We start from the raw sequence: 20,821 nt of genomic DNA on the forward strand, positions 1-20,821 counted from the left end.
CAACGTCTCCAGTATCTAATGTGAAAGACCATTTGGCTCAAAGAGATTGTTCCTGAATGGGCTGTGTTAAAATTGATTTGCCACTTGTAGAATTTCAGGAGCTGTAAGTAGGTCAGCAAGGAAGATTGGGCTTCTGAAGAACTCAAGCCAGCTGACAGTACACGGACAGTCTAGTGAAGTGCAATTGATCTCAGGCTTCTGGTGCCCCTGAGTCCCGCTGGCCCACCCCATCTGGTCTATAAAAACCCTTCTCTCTACAGCAACAAGGGTACCAAATGAGAACGGCACTCGGATGACCAGTGATGCTAACCAGAGACGCAGAAACCCAAAACCTTGGGACAGACAGCAGGATTTAGACAGGACACAGCGCCAACATGCTATCTACGGTACGATTATGGCACAAACATCAGGCATCTGATTGCAGGGCAGCAATGTCAACACTGGCTTAATCCCAATAAATCCACTTCTCTACAGAACAACACAAATCATTCCCTAATTCTACGCCTCCTCAATATACCTACTGTATGCACAAAACACTCACTGTTATTTACTGTACAATACATACGCAGGTAACGCAATATATCCTATGCAAATAACACGTGATATTAATTACAGGAGAGGCAGTCACCATGTACATTATATAACTGCAGCCAAAATAAGGACAGCAGGACAGATGTCACACCCTTCACTTTGGGGACGTGATGGCAGGTGTGTCATCTTACCTCAGTGGAGACAAAGGCGCAGCTCTGACAAGTACTCACCCTGTTTTTCCATAACAGATCATTATACCCAAAATAACGCCCTGCTGCTCCTCTCACAAAAGGGAGATTATAGTGAAGGACAAATATGTATAGACGATATTGAATTAGTCTCTTGCAATGACAATTGGTTTTGTTACCTGCAGCAGTTTCTGTACACACAATGAGTGCCCATTTCTTGCAGCCAGATGTAAGGCATTTTTACCTGCAAGGCAGAACACAGTGGAAGAGTGAACAAACATCCTAAACCAATGATATTTGAACAATATAAAACACAAAACCAGAACTGCAGACTTCCGCGGATCTTTAATAAACCACACAAAACTCTTGTCTTTGTCTTAGGGAGCTTTAATAATAAACTGCAAAATCTCAAGTATTTTCATTTCAGCTGCACTTTGCAGAACCACTAGGGATGTGTCACACTCGGGTGTTTCTAATATTTAATATTTAATCCTTCACTAGTGGCTCTAACCAGTTTGGTTTTAGCAGCTGTAAAATACATACAGGTATGTAGATTCTAAGGCGATGGAACAAAGCACTAAATTTAAGAATCACTGAGTCTGATTAAAGCAGAATAATGGATTTCTCTGCTAATTCCAATTACAGCTTCTGAAAAAGATTACAGAACTGCAAGAGCCACTCGTTATGCAAGTGGTGGTGAGCTAGAAATGTATCCACCGTCTTCCCCACTTCCAACATCAACCTGATAAGAAAAAGAAGCTCATCATCATCCCCCAGCAGACTTGCCCCTTTACAGTAAGCAATTTATCCAATACCTTAACCGCAGAAACTACGATCTTGAGCCCAGCTGTGATGTACTTAATAGACTTAATAGCTAGAGCTCTGACTCAATCTCTTATCTTGCTCTAAAGCAGGATTCTACTTCTTTTTAGAACCAAGGAACTACCTATCAATGCAAAATAAATAGCAGGCGAGAGTGCAAAACCATTGCCCCAGTGTGAGGAAACTGCAGTGTTCGATGCCCTCTCAGGATCTCGATTTAATATCTCCACTGTTAGACATTGAAGCTCCTAATGCACTCTTTCTAAGAGTAGTGGTGTCACCCCCAGTGTTTACCTTGAATTCCACTTTTAGCATAATCTAACTTCCTTAAAACTTTCCTCTTACTTCAAAAGATTCAGCTTCTCACTTCTCTCCAATTTGATCAATGGTGAGGTCACTGCTATCAAGCCAGACATCTTTCAGGTTTACTACTCTATGTGACCTCTTTGCTAAAAAGCTTCTCCTGCTTTTGTTTTTAAATAACCGCCTCAAGAAGCGGCTCTCTCTTTCAGTTACTGTAAAAATCAGCTGAGAGAAACTAATCATGTTCAAGAGATTTTAGACCAAGAAAGCCTAAAGATATCTATATAGGCCTTAGAGAGCAGAAATAGCACCATGATGCGAGGTCACGCCACTTGCTGATGGGTCAGTGAACGGGGCCTGTTTGACTCCGAGCAGCAGGCTTCAGAAAGCCCTTACCACCTGACTACATGCTCCGGTCCCTAGGACTGGCGAACATACCTGTGGCATCAGCTGCAGTGATGTCAAGACTGTGGCCCAAAAGGAGATTCAGACAATCCAGGTACCCCTTGGAGGCAGCGAGATGGAACCTGAAGAGCAACAGAAAGATGTGGATGGATCGGTGCGCCAAGCCATTAGCCATACAAAGGCCCCCTGTGTACATCGGTCCCCCCACCAGAACTCGGTGTGCTTTGTTCCATCCAGCTCCAGACAGAGAAGGACCTGGTGTTTGATGTCGCCGCCGAATCATCAAGAAAAGAGTGGTTATAATAAGCCAGTGAGAGCAGTAACTTTACCACAGAATAAATGCTGCTAGTCTAAAATGTCTTAGGCTACCCTTTTTCACTTATGGGACACCTGTGGCTACTTAGCCCTTTTGATACAAGTTTAACTGTCCCTTTTAGTTAAAAAAAAAAACCCTCAATACGAATGTGTAGTTAGTTATTTCTTTGGTCAATCTATATGCGTTACGCGGTACTGAGAGTGCATATTGCTGGTCTGAACAATAAAAGTGCACGCTCTAATGTATTTTTGTCATTGGTTATACACCATGTCAAATGATAAATGAAAGTGTTTGCTGTTACGCGGTCAGTACCATCCTGACTTAGGGGAGCCCAAAGACCACATCTGCTCCAGCCCGGAGCTGGATTGAAACAGAGTGCAGAATTGTGACGGCAGCACACCTTGGCATCTATTCTACTAACACAGCGGAGCAGACTCTCTCCCCCGTCCTGCTCATGACTGTGGCCCGCTGTTCCCCAAAGATGAGTTTCTTAGGTTTATTTTAAGCCTCAGCACAATGAGACCGTCCTGTTACAGCTCTTTAAATATCCTAGCAATTACAGAAAGTGCATTTGTAAAGGCTTTGCTGTGAGCTCAGTGGGGAAAGAGCTGGACTGGACCCTGTCCACAAGGGAGAGGATGTGTGACATGGCGGTCACTAGGGTGAGGGATAGCCAGTGGAATCGATCAGAAAGCTCATCAGGCACAGAGGCCCTTGATGAACAAAAAAAAAAGAGGGGTTGTGGTTTGTCAGACCCTCTTTGTAGATTCGCAGAAACAGAGAACAAAAAATAATCACGACAACACATTTCAGATAATATCAGAAATCTACAGTAGAATATTACAACCATTTCCTTGTCCAGAATAACGATTTGCAATTAAAAAAAAAACATTTTGGATAAAGTAATTTCTTTAATGACACTGCAATTGACTTAAGAAAAAAAATAAATCTTACTACAAACTTTATTCGATAGGCTTCAATTCTTAACCTGTTTCTTTCAATTTCACATTTCTATGCTTTTGATAAAATAGATTTTCTCTTCACTGTACTTTTTATATATAGAATTTTCCTATTGAGTCTCATTACACTTTAGGAAATGAATAATATACATTATAACACCATGATGAAAATGTAAGATATAATTAAATAACAGAGGTGACAAGAAGACTTCAGTACAATAGCCAATAACTGCGATAAAGGTTCTTGGTAAAGAGAAGTGATGTAGATGTGGAAAAAAAAAAATTCACCACAGAAGCGGGGTTATTGGAAATTGTAGAAGTAAGGGAAGAAGTATTTATTACAGGAGTGGAATGGTCAGTGGCTTTTTGTGTGATCTCAATACATTCCTCCAATTTAATTTGATATGAGCCTTGATTCTGTGCTCGTTGCCATTAAGCCAATACAACACAGGAGATGGACCCACAATGCCCTGAGGCTTGGCATCTTCCCTTGGCACACAGAGCTCGAGTGCCCTTCAAGAATACAGTCCTTGAAAAGCAAACTGAGAACTTATTAAAAATATTCAGCTTTGTAAGCAGTAAGACAGGGTATAATCAACTGTTTGAAGAGACCTGATGAATGCATTCATGCATCATTATTGGCTCCTAATATAAAAAGCGGTTTAAGGGAGAATATGGTTTATAACGGAAGGTAAAAACCACTCTAGACAATGACTGGCCTGCCTTATGACAAGCTTTTCTAGATCAGTTTACTGAAGATGTCTGAACATATACCCCATTTCTAAAAACTGCTGCAGGACTTCCTGAACTGTATACCAGGTGGTTATTTATAACCTCCAACTGCTGCATCACACAGACTGCGTGGCAGACTTAAAAGAATGGGAGATACAGGCCTAGCGCTGAAAAAGGGAAGTGTGAATATGTAAAATTTGACAAACAGAAAAATGAATTCTGGATTACAGGGGAGAATGAACAGCCAAGATAGCTCACAGTGTCATTAAAAATATCACTTTTAAAATGGTTAAACTTAAAATTGGTTCGTCTTGTAAGCTATCCATTAATGCTAATGTTAGACACTGCTTCACCACCCCGGTCCTACTCCTGGTTTGAGTTATTGATGCATTATTCACAATTCTACTACCCAATTATAAAACAACTCAAATCAAGATCTGACATGAGAGTTGGAAGACAATAACTCGATTAAGATGTGTTAAGCTCTTCCACTCATCTGAGAGGGTATTCAAGTTTGAAGGGTATGCCATGTCTTACACCTTGTCTTCTTGATATAAGAATGTTCTGCCACCTGATTTTGTCTTTTCAACCACATTTAGCCGAAAATCCTCAGAAACAGTTCAACTTGAAAAGCGAATTGAGCTGAACATGAAACGCAGCAGAATGCTTCCTATTATACTACAGAACTGGCTCTAACACTGTAAGGCTGTAGCTCATGTTTCATACATAATGCTATTTGACTCCTAATACCCAAATAAAGAGTAAGAAGCACAGAAGATATTGTTTAAATGAAACTAGGTGTGGTGGACATAATTAAACAGACAAATCTCACCAGCCTTTTCAAAAGGTACACCTTGTAAAGTCTGTATTGTCAAGATGACAAAGATAATGTAATGCATTTTCATGTAAAGACTGACATCAAACTGGGCTGTTCGAGGAGAAGAAACATGTACTCAACATGGAATGAGACTTTTATTCTGTATGAATGTTAATAGAACATGCAGAGAAATGTAAAAAGCACTTGGATCAAACTAATTTTAAAACAATGATGCAATGTCTATAAGAGGTATGGGGAAAAGTCTGCAGAACATGTTTTACTGTAATACTGTACAATGCTTGGAAATGAAAAGACAGTTCAGAATGTATAGTTCTACTGCAGTTTAACAACTATTTTTTTATCTTTGCCATGTTAGTGCAAATTATGCTATAGGCATGCTCTCTTTTAGATAATTATATCGATAAAGCACATGCTACAGTATATATTTTAGAACACTGGCCATTAGCTGTTAATTAGCTTATTTTATCAGGTTTATCTATCCAAAGCAGGTGAGCAATTTAAAACTTGTTCCTCATCTTTTCAATGAAATGACACATCTGCAAGGCATTAAACTTGCAATCTCTTTTATTAAACACAAACTTTACCAACCTACATTACTTCCTTCACTTTTCCCCAAAAAGCTGCATCTATACAACTGCGACTAAGACATGTGCTTTGAGGCAGTCTTAAGTCGAGGAATAACACAAGACAAACAGATACGGATGAGGAGTAAGTGTCAATGTCGACTTAAACACTGAAAATCCTCCATCTATCCTTCCATCCATTCTCGCACTGCTTCATCCAATTCAGGGTCAAGGAGCCGGAACCCAACCCAACAAGCAACGAGAGCAAGACAGGATACGTCTTGGGCAGGAGGCCACTCCAACACAGGGCACACAGTCACCAGTACGGACATGCGCACACTCACTCTGGGACCACTTTTCCTCCACCGAGCTCACCTGCCAGCACGTCTTTGGACTGCGGGAGGAAACTGGAGGAAACCCACGCGAACACGGGGAGAACATACAAACTCCACGCAGACAGCACCCCGGCTCCCGATTTGAACCCCAGGTCCCCAGCACTGCACAGCGGCAATGCTCACCACTGTGCCACCCACTGCAAATCATTTCAGGAACAAAATGTAAAAGACGCACTCAACCATTTACAGACCCCGACTCCTGCAACAGGGTGAAACTATATCATAAGGCCAGTCTCGCAGAGGAAAGCAGTGACCACCAGCTTGCAATCAGAATAACGGCCAATAAGATATTAGTTTTAGCTTGTTCACACGAAGGTCTTCTCAGAACTGGTTCCAGTGTCTTAATCCTCCTACAATCATCTACACGGCGTTTTACAAGCTGGTGCAGTGCTTTACACTGCGTTCTCTGGATGTGTCAATTATAGTGCTGCTGGGGGCTCCGGGTGATACTAATTCAGAGGGATGTGTGTGCAGCTGCTGCAAATGAAAGTGCTTTTCTTATCACAAACAGGCATCACAATCCTGGGGATTGACGAGCGTCCGCTCAAGTCCGATTCTTCATGGAAAACCAGCATGTGGACCACAATTAAGATGCCTAGTTAAAGGCAAACCATCCAAAGATTTACCTGAAGCACAATTGTTTACTTCAACAATCAAGTGCTTGGCTCTACATAGGCTTTTGCATAATTTTGGTTTACTCCAAAAATTCTACACAACACATTTAGGTTTATAAATATCTTTTTGTTTTCCTTTTAATAACTTGATTGCCCCCTTTTTATGCAGCATACTACAACTGTGCCTCTTACACATTGTAAAGGCTGCACTTTTAGTAATTACTGACAATACTGCATCAGCCTTTTACCTAATCTGTCAAGACGTTGAGAGCAAACTCTGTGAATCAGTTTAATGTGGATATGGTTGTATCTTTATCCAGCACTACTAGCTGGCAGATCCTCCACCTGGTTCTGCAGTGAGCTGCTCTTTTCCCACAGCAGAGTCCAGGCCACTGACCGCTCACAGAGTCCGAATCCACTGGGGACCAGTGGACCCAATCTGGATACAAGCTTATGAACCACGAAACTATAATGAAATCCATACAATGAAACAAATGTTTTAAAACCTAAATCGTTGGGTTTTTTTTTTAGTACAGAAAACAGATCAGTCCAAAGGTCACAGAGATGCAAGGCTTTGTAGAAAGACTGTGGTCAGATTTATTGTACAAGTAATGAGCTACAGAGCCACAAATCTACTAACATCAGAGCAATTCCCTTACTTTCACTTCACATCATTACCTATTTCAGAACTGTAGCTATTTCTGTGAACTGTAATGAGTCCAATTTGACGTCACAGATGCATTTCGTTTAGCTCTGAGAAATTCCATCACTTTATGATGAGACATGACTCCTGATGTGTCCTGTGCCAACTCACAGAAACATTTCCCACCGGGCTGCAAAGCCATAATAAGAGGTCTCCTGCTTCACATAATTAAAGCCAAGACACTGCAACAACAGTCAAAACAGGGCTGCTAACTGGAAGCTTATGATTAGTGTGCTATTTAGATTATACGGACAAAAAAATATAAAAATGATTGGTCACTAATTGTAAAATATTAAAGGAACAGATAAGAACGGACTGAATTTTCCATGTGTGATGTACATGGGCAAATTTGAATTATAAAAGGATTGGTGGATAATGTTATCTGTATTTAAAATGGTATTCTCGGCTCTCTAAAATAAAAAAAATAAAAAAAAGATCGGTTACATAAAACACGATCAGATTAGATGAGAATCTGGACACAAAAGCAATACTTTAAAATTAAAGAGCAAAATCTGCAAAAATACCAATCTCAATATATCATTACTGAGAAAACGTCTGAATATAGCCCAGGTCCTGTTCATTTGAAAAATATCAGCCATCCTCATCTTAAAGATTAAACAATAAAATAAAGCACAAAATCACTACAATATCTGTTCTGGAATTAAAATTGGCTTAAACTCTAATTTTTGTTACGTTGAACAACATTGCATTCATCCAGTTTTACAGCCTTACATAACCAGAAAAATACTTTAGGCGACACTGGTCATGTATGACCCTGAGATAGTTTGGTATTATAACTTATATCATTTCGTGAAAGCTGAGACTTTTTGCAGTGTCAAAGAAAACTCAGAATATAACTTAATGAAGGCTGATACACATTCCAACAGCTGCTTCTTGGACCTTCAAATAAAACCAGCTTAAAGGTGGCATTCAAGAAGAAAACATCATCTTCCTCAAAGAAATGAACAGTAGACAGAATGGGCTGCATTTAAAAAAAACAACAAATGAAACAAATCATTTTATGTTAACTTCTCGCTGAAAGTCCAGAAACCAAAAGGAGCATATTTTTCCATTCTTGTCCTTAAAAACCAGTTCAACCGGAGCGCTTCCAGACATTTTAAATGCTTTGCAGTGCGAGAATGGGAGTGGTCTCAGGGTCTCGGACCTGTGGGGGGGGGGGGAGGGGTTTGGGGTACTCACGCGGATCGGCCCTCCACATCCAGCTTGGTGGGAACGATCCCCTTCTTGCCGAGCGCGGACGAGACCTTGTCTGCTTCGCCCCGCTCCACGGCCTTCATCAGCCGGTCATCATACTTGTTCCAGTCAGTGTTCTGCAGAGAGAGCGCCACCGTCAGGCCAACAGGCACAGCCAGGAGCCCCCTCACAGCCCGCATTCGGCACACCCGACAATACCCCCCCCCCCCTCGCGCCGCGCCGGGAAGGCACAAGCTCATGCGAAGGCTCGTGCAAAAACCAACTTGATGCGTCCGAAAGCAGAGAGAACGTCTGGATTCCGCACTTGGTGAAAAAAAGTGATGTTAAAAAATGACGTTACTATGAACTAATCCACATTGTGCATTTTTTAAAACAAAAAGACCTTTCAAAGAGGAGATCAGTAGAGCCAAACCATTTGCAGAGAAATTGTTATAATTGTTATAAAAAGTTATAGCAGAAATTAAGCAGCCAGTGAAAACCGTCTCTCACTTTGCCAAGAGGAGTGTCCGAAAACCACTCAATTATAACATGGCTCTAGCTCCACAGCGTTCAAGTTATAAATAGTCTGTTTTGCAAAGCTACTATTTTGACTTTCCCACTAAAGTACACAGTGAACTATCTAGCCCGATAATCTGAAATCCCCCAAACACTGCTTATCTTTTCCTCGCAAGCACACCTGCATCAAGACTACAGAGGCACGGTACCTATATTCACCCCAGAAAACCCCGGCCAGGGTGCTTTAGACCGCAAGCTAAAAATATGCAGAACATGTAAACAATCCGATTTCACAAGTGAGCACAAGTTATCTTCCAAGCCCATCAGATTTCTCAAAAGTAACCGCAGTGCCTTTTGTGGAACAACAGTCTTTTTTCGATTTTTAGTTTCATAGTTTCTACAAAAACAAACACCATGCAGTAAAACCATCCCACTTCCAGTATCTCATTTGTAAAGGAACAGAAAACGAAACTGACAGTTTTTCTACACCAGTACAGTAGATTCCTCACTACAGAAAACAAAACCCTGTTAAGCCATCAAATGAACACCAAAATACCCACAAGGTACGCAGAGGTGCAGGCAAGCCATCGACTCATCTTGCTGGGTGAAACGGTTCCTAGCAGAGGCGACTATGCTTCTAAACTTTCCTGGGTTCTGCACAGCAGGCGCCCAGCCAGCCAGCGCACTGAACAGCAAAAGCAGCAGCTCCTGCAGTCTGCTCAGAACCCCCTCCCAGCTCCGCGAGCTTCCAGGCCCGCTCGGCTCGCGAAACAGCAAGTGGAGGCGTCTCCCCGTGCTCCCCGGCTCAGCGCGTCTTCCCGGGACTTCATATCTCCACCGCGCTCCGCGAGCTAGTGCCGGTGCCCCGCGAGCCGGAGAGGGAGGCCGGCCCTGGGCCAGCCCAGGCGAGGGTACAGCGGCTCCTCCTCTGTGCTGGGGCAGTCTGCCCCCAGGCTGTCCCTTCCCTGCAAGCAGCGCTCACTCGCCCACGCCCGCCACTCGAGGAGCGCCCTGCTCAGCGCTCCCTTGTCTTGTTGTGACACCAACTGGCGGGATGGTCAACCCCGTCATTAAATACGTGTCCTCCCGCGGGTTTAAAATACCCCAGTAAACAGCGTGCAGACAGCCTCTCAGACTGGTCACCTCCTTATTTACTGACCCTTCAACCTTTCTGCGATGAATGATAGGAGGACAGGTCCAAGAATAAATCCGGAGCATGTTCCATCCATGAGTAACTGCATATCAGCGGCTATTGACAGCAAAAGAAGCCAGGCCGAGGAGGAACCTTGCTAGCGCTGGTATGCACCGAGCGTCTAGAAATATGCACCTATGGGGATTACAGTGTCAAATTTAAGCAGCCCCTGGCTAACCCCCCAAGAGGACCCAAGAGTCTGTTTGCTATTAATGTGAATGGAAGCAGAGCTGATGATCCCCCTGCACGGTAGCTGGATTAAGTGTCAGCTTTTACAATCAGCTGTCTAGGGGCGGGCTGGGCCCAGCAGTACCTTCGTGGTAAACATTACACATGGGTTCTATTTCCAAAGGGAGACGTCAGCTTTTTATTTGGAGGTGAAAAATATAGAGGGGGGGGGGGGGGGGCACTAGGGGAGAAAACACTTAATTTACACACACTGCAGCCCCAGCCCTGCGTCAGCTAGGTCTCATTTTACAGCTGTTGCCAGTCTGGCGAGGGGCGTGTTAAATGAGGAGTTACTGCGATACTGTAAAAACATGTGAAAAGGCCTTCAGAATGATTTATGATATTAAAGGCTAGGTGTCTTCTTTCACACTGCTTCATTCAACAGAAATCGTAACAAACACGATTTGCAACATTTGTATCTATTCATTTCTAAAGCAACCAAACTGTAGCACATTTCATTGGCTTTCTGCAAATTACCGTCCGCTATCCAAGCGCATGAATGGAACCATCTAAGACGGTAACTTCAACACTTAGATCACTAACAGGATATGTAGTGCTGGAGCACACCTTATTCAAGAAAATTCACATTCTATTGCTCCAGAACAAGAAAATGAGACTGACCAGGTGCGGATGGCATTACAGAAACACGGTTCTTGACATTCATAAAACTTTGCATTATACGAAATTAAAATGCATGAGTGATTGTAAAAAAGCCTTCTCATTAACACACAAAATGTTGCCAGACTGAGTCTAGTTTCATTCCATGACATTTATGGTCATCTGAGCAAATCTGAAATTTGAGCAGTGAACCCCTGGTAGTTTATGATAGATGACCATTTATACAGTACCTAGGGTAGTGCCACTTCATTTCCACATAAAAGAAACATGCAGGTTTCAAAATGCGATAATGTCTGAAGCAAGTATGATCCAGACAAAGTTTCACCAATGGAAAAAACATTGTACATTTATTATAACGGCTTCGTCATCACAAATTTACCGTATATGCGTGTCAAATAAGCAGAAAAAAGCAGAAAAAAGTGGCGTGGACCATATCAAGCTAAGATTGACACACGTAACAGTCACAACACTGATCTAACCTTGGACAGAATTTAATTGTGGTATCTTTTTTCGGTTCCCAAGATATGCGATTATATGGAAAGCTTTGTTTCTGTTTTCCTGAATTAAAAAGGGGGTAAATAGGGTCTGGGTCTAAACAGTCATTTGACAAAACTATTCAAAATTGCAGGCTCAAATTCACGATCGTTACAGAAATCTGAGAAGGATGGTAATTAACTTGACACAGAGTGACCTCTAGATACGCGTGTTAACAGAAATTGTAACGAGTTCATTTACTGTTTGAAGCCCTTTGCTTTCTTGACAGGAATACAAAGAGTGGAAGTGCAGGCTGACAGAAGTGGGGATAAATTGTACAACACAAACCTTCCAACTACGCACAGAAACAGATTCCCTATATTATATTCACAAAGCCCTCGGAGAACCGAGACACCCATCACTACACATTTTACACATCAGAACTCATGTGTTTTTCATATGCTCATGGATTTTGTTAAATAGATTTCGGCGATATCTTATTTGTGCATATTAAGATAAGTACTGTAGCAGAATCCATCACTCAAGCGTCTGAACTGGCAGTGTGGCTTAGCAAACAGAGCCTAATTAATGGGCTCTTTCCTGACAGCCAGCTATCCGGCCAGCCCGAGAGATGAGCTCTCCCAGCCCTGCTAGTGGCTAATGAGGGTTTATTTTGACAGATGAAATCATAGGCAATAAATACACTGCCCGATATTTCAGCACCACTGTGACTTAACCCAGCGCAGTACAGGAAGTCAGGACATGTGAAACACTTGTCTTTCTCATGAAGCAACACTAGCGGGGGTAGACTAGGAGAATACCAGCAAAGTTAAAATGTCACTGCAGCACATTCTGATGGCACCGATTAGACATTTAACAACTAATATAACACTGAAAATCTGACGACCTCCAGAGTCCCAGCTACCTTCAAAGCAAGCCTGTCTGTAAGAAATTAAAGAGTATTAAGCTTAAAAGAGGTTAGCTAGCCGGGGCATCACAGACACAACCCTGCAGGAGTTTTCCTGCAGTCTCATCTGCTGATCATAGACCTCACCAGGAGGGTAAAAATGCCTAATTATGCACATTTCAGTAATTAAGAATGTAGGGGGACCAGATTCATAACATTGACACCAGAGGTTTTCAATAAGCATTTTATCATGATCCTTCATGACCAGCTGCAGCCCAGATTCCTTTCTGAAAGAGGACAACAATAAGCCTTTACCAAGGGCCCAAAAGAAAATAAAACTGTGGACAATTAACTAAATGTACAACAATTGGAGCCACAGCTCTTGTAAACCCTTAAAACCGAAAATGTCTCACATTCGCACATCATTCGAACACTTGCAAGGTGTCGTAAAAAATGAATAAATGCCGATGCTAATGCAGTTGAAATAAATGCTAAAGGCGCTTCAAGTACAATGGGTCAGCCTTGTAAAGACATTGGTCTCATACACCTATTTGTCCTAAAGTCTGTTCTAGGTCCAGAACAGCTGCATTGCGCTTTAAAAACGAAAAAGGGCGAAAATGACAGAGTAAAAAGGAAAATTAGGCGAAATAAGGACCTGATGTGTAGGAATTAACAACAAGAAGCTCCAGGCATTAAGACAGCAACTGGCTAAAGATGCTGGCAAAGAGACGCTTTAATTAGCAAGAAATCCTTGGGCTCAGGAATGCTGCTGATCTTTGACAAGTGTCCAGAAAGCCGACTGCTCCTCGCTATGCAAACCTGCTAAAGAAAGGCTAGACCGGCAGCAGGCTGTCTCCACCACACAAGTGGTGCCAATCCCAGAGACAGAGCGCCCGACAAATTTACTGCTCTACCATCGCTACAACTGCCGAGCCGCATAAAAAGGTAAAAAATAGAATAAAGCATGTGATTTTTTAGAGGCATTCAATTCTAAATGCAAGTCCTACCAAACCCTTTAAACTGTTCAAATATTTCCAACTAATCAAAAGTGGGAGTGTTTCCTTTACAATCCAGGACAGAAATCTAGTTTTCTATGATGAAAGTCTGTTCCTGAACAATTTATGTGGAGGTTCCTACTGTTACCTCGAAAATGCCATGACCCACCCTGTGTAAAAACCCCACTAAATACAAGAGGCTGTCGAATGTCAATGTCAGCTTTAGGAGGTAACTGAGTTTGTCATTCCCACAAAGGCTTTTAACATAGAAAAAGTTGAGGCTTGGTTTATGCCTCCACAACTGCAATCCAAGGAGGCTACACCAGTTGCAAGCAAGTGCAAAAATCATTACTGCTGCTTGAAAATATGTCACAGTAAGTGAGGCACATTAGCTGGATATTGCCCCATCCAAATTAATATAATAAATGCTTTCAAATAGAGGTTCCATTTTCTTTATCGAAAACAGGGTCACGAGGGAAGGGGGGAGCAGAAGCCTGCCCCAGTAAGTAACAAATGTGAGCTGGACAGGACCCCTGTCCACTGCAGGGCAGATACAAGCATGCCCACACTCCCAGCAGGGACAATTTCCCCAGAAGCCAATTGCCCAACCTGTGTGTTTTTGGACTATGGGAGGAAACATTCAGCACCTGAAGAAATCCACACAAACTAGGAGTGAACATGAACTCCACACACACGGCGCCCCTGGAATTGAACCCAGGGCCCCAGTGCTGTAAGGCAGCGATCTTCACCACTGCACCACTATGCTGCCCATCTTTTTAAAAATTTTCATCTCAACTGCCTCACAACAGCTAGAATCCAAATGAACCCAATGTTATTCAAAATCCATTCTCAACATTATTAATTACAATATTATTTGGGTTATTAACATCATGTATTCTGTAAAAAAACATAGGTGTTTTGCATCAATTACAACTGACTAGTCTGCTAGTCTAGCAAATCCCCTGCAAAACAGAAATAATGAATTATAATCTTTTATGAGAAGTACTGTAGCCAAGATGGTGGTTGTGAACTCTGTACGGTAAACATTTGGGAAGTTTCCACATGACTGATTTCTGATTTATAACTTTTTAACTAAAACAGAAGAACAAATTCCTAACTAGAAAGTAAAACACTGAGAAACCCAAGTTCATTTTTGAACAGGCTCTGTATTTTGAATCTGCTCTAAATCCACTCCTAGAGATCCACTGCTAGAGATGTTCTGCTTCTCGATTACTAAAAACAGGGGAAAAAACATGGAAATTTGTTGACTAAGTTTCTAATCAGGCCAATAATCTAATAGCACAAATGAGATGAAAAACAGAAAATCCTTGAAGATCAGCCATCCGGGAATTACAGTGCCTCTCATGTTAAAAGAATATTTCTTCCGACACACACTGTGCACTGCACTTGATATACACAGACTGAAGAGTGCACCATTGTGCCCTACACTGGAAATGAGCATGGGTGCTTCAGTTAAGGGGTGATTTGTTTGAACTGCTGTAATCCAGATAGTGAAGAGCCCTGAGAAGCAGCCTGCTTGATAAGCACATGGAGCAGCACAGCCCTCCCCCTCTGCCACAAGCTCACCACAAGACTCCCCAGACAGCTGGGCCCCTGCTGCACACTTTCAGAATGGGAATGTGTGACCCCTTGCCCTGGGGTCCCTCCTCCCCGCTTCCAAGTACAGGGTGAAGGGCAACCGCCTTCTGACCTCTGAATTCTCTCCTAAGATGTTCCAGGTTTCAGGGTCTTGGTAAGCAAAAGGGCACAGTCTTTCAGACGAATTCAAGCCACTTGGTGATCTTCACAGGTATAAAAGGGTACAATTCCCCCCGCTCTGAAACATCTATACGTGCTGGAGTTCCCCCACTGCTGATGCATGTGTTGCAGTAACAGTGCCTGGGATAAGAGAGGAGGTCAAGAGAAAAGACTGAGCTCTCTAGACATTTATATGCTGAAACCAGGGAACGGAGCGCAGAAAAAAGGCACAAGAAGAATTGGGAAGCACTGCCGATTACAGGGGCAGCTGAGATAAAACCAGCAGACAGTTTGCTTCCCTAGGACATGACTGAGAACACCCGATCTAGATATTGGTTAAAGATGACCCAAAACTCCAGGTCTCTGGTTCCTCTGCTACAACCTATGCATTAACATGACTTCCTGCAACACCCCCATGCCTTTAAAGAGCTGTTTAATGCCAGTTTAGTCCTGCCTTCACTTTATTCTTTAGTTCTGTATTGCAGGTACAATAAGTATGCTGCTTTTCAATGGCAATTCCTTTAAGGTACGTTAAAAGTGTGTGAATCTAAAATCATATATCATATACATTTAATGAAATTGTTTAGAACACTCCTGCAACCAGGCACGCCCAATAGTTTATGCAATATTTAGTCTTGTGCATACCCTAAAATAGAAAGTTGTATTTGCCAATAAGCCTCAAACTAGGGTTAGCATTCCTATTAAAGTAGGCATTCTTTTGGACCACAATTGCAGTATTCCAGGGTCTTTAAACAGGTATATAAACAGTTAATGTCAAAGACATACTGTAATACAGTATAAAGCACAACTGTAACTCATCTCTATGTACATATGATAACACCGCAATATATCTAACATGAATTTAACTGCCAGCCTAAGTATCAGCTCCGTATTTAGCTATGCAATGCAATAAATTAATGTCATGGTAGCAAAACGGGATTGTGAGCATACTTCGATGCTATTTTTCCTGGAAACTGACCAGTGACATCTGAAGAGCTCTTTTAGCAAAGGTTGAGAGTTTCATGTGCTTTCACTAATAATTTTAGAAAAAACACTACCTCACATACACTCTGATATTTCACATATATTAAAAAAATCAACTGGTAAGAGACCCTTAAAAACTAAAGGCAGAAAATACATTCCTGCCAGTGTAGTTCCACACAAAATCTGCTGATGCAAGACTTGAAAGGAGTATGTTCATACTTGATGACGAATGTCTGGTTACTTGACTTGGTGCTATGGGCAAAATTAACTTCAAAAGGCTTTCTAGATGGTGCAAAGTTCCCTGGAATCTTCCGCTTAATATGCTCCTGAAACCCAAGGGCAAAACACCATCAATAATCTTCTTTGGAGGGAAGATCTTTAAACCAAGAAGAAAAGGAGACTGGGTTTTAATCCAGAAATGTTATTTCCTGTGCTGGGAGGAACCTGTCAGTTTCTGAATACCTACCCTCTGCCCTCAAGGCTATGGCAATCTTTGCATGTCCAGATGATTTACATGAGCTCCACACCGATACAAAGGACAGGGCTAGTATCAACAAGGTCATGACAAACCCATCACTGTCGGGGAGCTTTCTCATTTTCCTCTAGACTGCTAGGAATCACTTTCTGTTCAGGTAGGATGCAGAAGTGCAGCATACGAGAAAAAGTACTGGGCCTTTTACTTCACAGACTAGTTCTCACTGGGTTATTTTGAAAGTCATGTCACGTTACTGAATAATGCCCACAATAAAAAGGGAGAAGATTGCTCCTATAAAATACAGATAAGAGAGATTTATTCCATCTCCCTTTCAATTAATCTTGTTTTAATCTTAAAAAGATCGACCACCCTTGAATGCAAATTTAAAAATAGGAAACAACCACATTAGGGGAGAAGAAAAATTCCAGTCAAGTTAATGTTGTGGTTGGGTCATCTCAGACTGGCTCTGCTGCTGGGGTCTGTAATCGCAGTGGGGGTGGAAGCAGGGAGATAAAGCTCTTAAATAAAAATAAATAAATTGAAGCATGGTATATACCTAGAAGAAATAAATCTGAGCCCAAATGTGTAAATTCAGCCAATACCAAAGCATGCTGAAGGAAAGTATCTTCTGATTGTTGTTTTGGTTTGCTCTGCATTCTTTTGGCAAAGATAAATAAATTCCTCAGATATCTGGGAGGCCTCTGTAACCTCAGTGGGTCCAATGTTTTGCTCATTTTCATGTACAGAGCCTTAAGGAGACAACAATTTCCTCCAACACATTTTCATTACAGACACTGCAATAGCAATGTCCATCTTTCAGAAATAAAACAAACAGAGCTGCTTATTTTGTTTGGCCAGCAGTGTCCCCTTCTGTTCCAAGCTTTTAGATGACATCCAGATGGGAAGGCAGATAGCTTGTTTATGCTGCCCCTGAATGCCTGCTTACCTACAACTGGAGCCTTGGCTGTTTCACTGAATCAAGATATTTATGCAACTTATTTTGGAGGCAAAGTGCACTAAAAAAACTAGTCAGTTAATTCCAGTTGTTCAAAAAACTGCAGTAAATTAATGCTAGTTATTTAAAAATCATTTGAATCAGCTTTATGGATGAGATAAGTTAAGTTCACTTTATTGGCCATATACAATTTCTTGCATTAGGAATTTGTCTTTTCACATACCCCAACTTGCTCTTCATGAGACACACAGGCAGGGAGAGAAGCTTGGGGTCAGAGCGCAGGGTCAGCCATTTATACGGCGCCCCTGGAGCAACTGGGGTGAATGGCCTTGCTCAGGGGCCCCACAGAGTAGGATTCCTCTGCTGGCCGCAGGATACGAACCGGCAACCTTCCAGCCACAGGCGCAGATCCTTAGCCACAGAGCCATCACACCGCCCACTTTTTTTCCTTCTGTGTTGACTTTAAACCATCCATCTTAGGCGAGGATTTTAAATTTCTTAGTGTACATGACAAAATGTAGAGAGTTGTTGTTCCAAATGGACAACGTTTTCCATTTATATTTACTTTTCCTTGCCATTTCTATACTTTGTTAACAAATCTCCCAAACTCGCTCACTTCTTCCTAGGCCCTGTACCAGCAGTTCCAAGAGTGAAACCCAACTTCTCTCTATAGTCTTTCAGTGCTCCATGAACAATGAAGGGATGAAGATTTTCATAAATGGATCAAAGAAATCTTTTTCAGGCTTCTAAATGCTGTTCTGCTAACAAAGTCTGAAAGATCCCCACTTCTAAAAGTGCTGCCCTGTTAGTGACGATAGTTTGCTGGGCTATATCAACCTCAGAATGCTAGTATTCTCACAACAACAAAGTGGTGGTAGACCTTAATTACACACCTGTGTGTTCCACTGAGGTAGCTCCTATGATACATGTCATTAATGATCAGTTCGAGAAAAAGGACAGTATTCAATGAAACAATGCTATATTTGCCCAAAATGCATGGTTCCCTATTGTCCAACAACAAACACTGCAACATACTGTATAGCACTCACAAACACATAAAACCCTCAGCTAAGGCTGATCAAAAACCAGTCCTATTCAGATGGATTTGGTTCCCATGGAGGGACAGAGTTTCCTGAACAATAGCAGAGCTGTTCTGATAAATGTAAGGATTTTTTTTTTTTAGTTTGGCTGCAGCAAAAGTGTGACGGAGGGAAAAAAAAAGTCTCAAGTCTCAATTCACTGCATATGGCATTGCCAAGACCTCTGGTAACGTTGCTCAACGCAGCGCAAGCATCCAGAGTATTTAAACATGTTTCACACTGTACAGGCTCAGCACCCACAGCTTCAGAGTCAAACCAGCTGCCTCAGCAGTGCGCCCCAGAGACAGGGTGATGAGCAGGATTAACAGACCATTGTACAGCTCACTACACTTACAACAGCAGTCAGGCATGCAGGCCCCAACGGTACTGGAAGCTATTTAGTATTCAAAGCAAAAGGACAATTTAAGAAGGGGTAGTTAAAAAAAAAGAAGCGAATTGGTCAATTTTTAAAGTGTTAATTATAAGGGGATTATCTCACTACAGAAAATAAATCGAAACTAATTTTCAATGCATCTGACAAATAAAAAGATCATCTTCCAGATTAGTGTCAACAAGTGATTTCTTATGCCTCCATTTTTTCTAGAGGGCAGTACTACATACTTTGCCAGGGCTGCTGAGCAGACATTACCCTAAAGTTTCAGAAACTATAGAATCAATTAAGCTTTCACTTCACAACTGTATGGGATTTTAATTTATCACAGTATACTTTAAAATTACATTCTGTTAAACTTCACAACGGATGTTCAGTTCCGCAGCACAATTCAGAAAAACATTCTGACTGGACAAATGGCTTTGCGTTTTTGTTCTCATCAGCAGATTAGCGTCTGCGTGCTTGTGGAGCTACACCAGGCTGTGTGTGCAGCTCAGCTGGAACAAAGCAGACACATAATCTGCGGTCCCCCCAACTCAGCAGAGAGCCCTAGCATGGTAATCTCTCCCCCATGGTGGCTGTGGCAGCGCTGGGAAAGTGCAGATATCCTTACATTTGTCTCTACCTGAAAAGCAAGAGTGATTGGTGGCAAAATAGTGAAACAACAATGCAATGACCTCATTCTGCCTGACATGTCTAAGAATTATTTTTAATGAAAAAAGATATTAACATATGAAGGGTCAAGTCACTTAAATGTAAGATCTTTACTTTGGATCTTGCAAAACTAATTTTAATGCAACATTTACATCACTCTGAGTTTTTACAAGGGGAACAATACAGCAAAAAACAACTGAGCAGATTTTCAGCTATAAATCCTCTTAAATACCAAATTTAGCGCCTACTTTTTTTTTTACTTTTGACTATACTTTCTTACCCTTATTTAAGTCTTCCCTTTTTACTTTGAAGGATTGATTTTTTTTTACTTCCCTGTAGTCAGCATTGTGTAAATCTTCCTCAGAAAGGAATTACACTAACTGCGAGTTCAGGGGGGAAATTTATATGAACATTCATTTCTACGTCTGTATATAATTGCTCCATGTGCTTCAGACTCTTTGACTTCTATTAGCAATTTGCTATTTTAAGTTAAAATCAGAAATGTTCGTCCAGATTGAGGTGACCAGTTGAAGACATTAATTTCGTGTGCAGTTAACCAATCCATTGTGAATTTGGATCGTTATCATGACAGAATGTCCATTTCTGGCCAAGCTTAAGCTTATTGGCAAAAAGAACCAGCTGACCAAAACAAAACCCCAAAAATTCCCATATCTTGACAAGGGCTTTAAGACCTGGAGATGCAAAACAACCTCAAAACATACCAGAACCCCACAATATCTGGTTGTGGGAATTCTCATTTTATGTGACAATATGATACCGTTTCAATTCTTGACAATCTCAATTGTCCTTCAAATGTCTGGTAGGGTTGAGTTACCTCTTTTTGTGGTCTGCCCTTAGGCCTCACAACTCTACTATAAATGCTACACTGTGACTGTGAGATCTGTGACTGCTGCTTCGCATGTATGGTTGCCTCCAAAACCCATTCCTTCACAGCCCATGGGGGCAAGAAACAATTATACCCTCTCCAGCTAGCGTGGCCATTATACCACTGGCCTTAAGTTTCTTACAGCA

At 41.7% G+C, this 20,821-nt stretch overlaps 1 protein-coding gene across 1 annotated transcript in view; it reads right to left on the reverse strand.

The window, feature by feature from the left end:
- Positions 1-20,821, reverse strand: part of uacab (uveal autoantigen with coiled-coil domains and ankyrin repeats b) — a 53,515-nt gene that overhangs the window by 20,018 nt on the left and 12,676 nt on the right. The window contains 3 exon segments of the mRNA XM_069190592.1: positions 899-963; positions 2,283-2,371; positions 8,570-8,700. Of these exon segments, the coding sequence (XP_069046693.1) occupies positions 899-963; positions 2,283-2,371; positions 8,570-8,700 (285 nt within the window).

The sequence above is a fragment of the Lepisosteus oculatus genome, chromosome 5, assembly GCF_040954835.1.
Source record: "Lepisosteus oculatus isolate fLepOcu1 chromosome 5, fLepOcu1.hap2, whole genome shotgun sequence".
In the NCBI taxonomy this organism is placed as follows: Eukaryota; Metazoa; Chordata; class Actinopteri; order Semionotiformes; family Lepisosteidae; genus Lepisosteus; species Lepisosteus oculatus.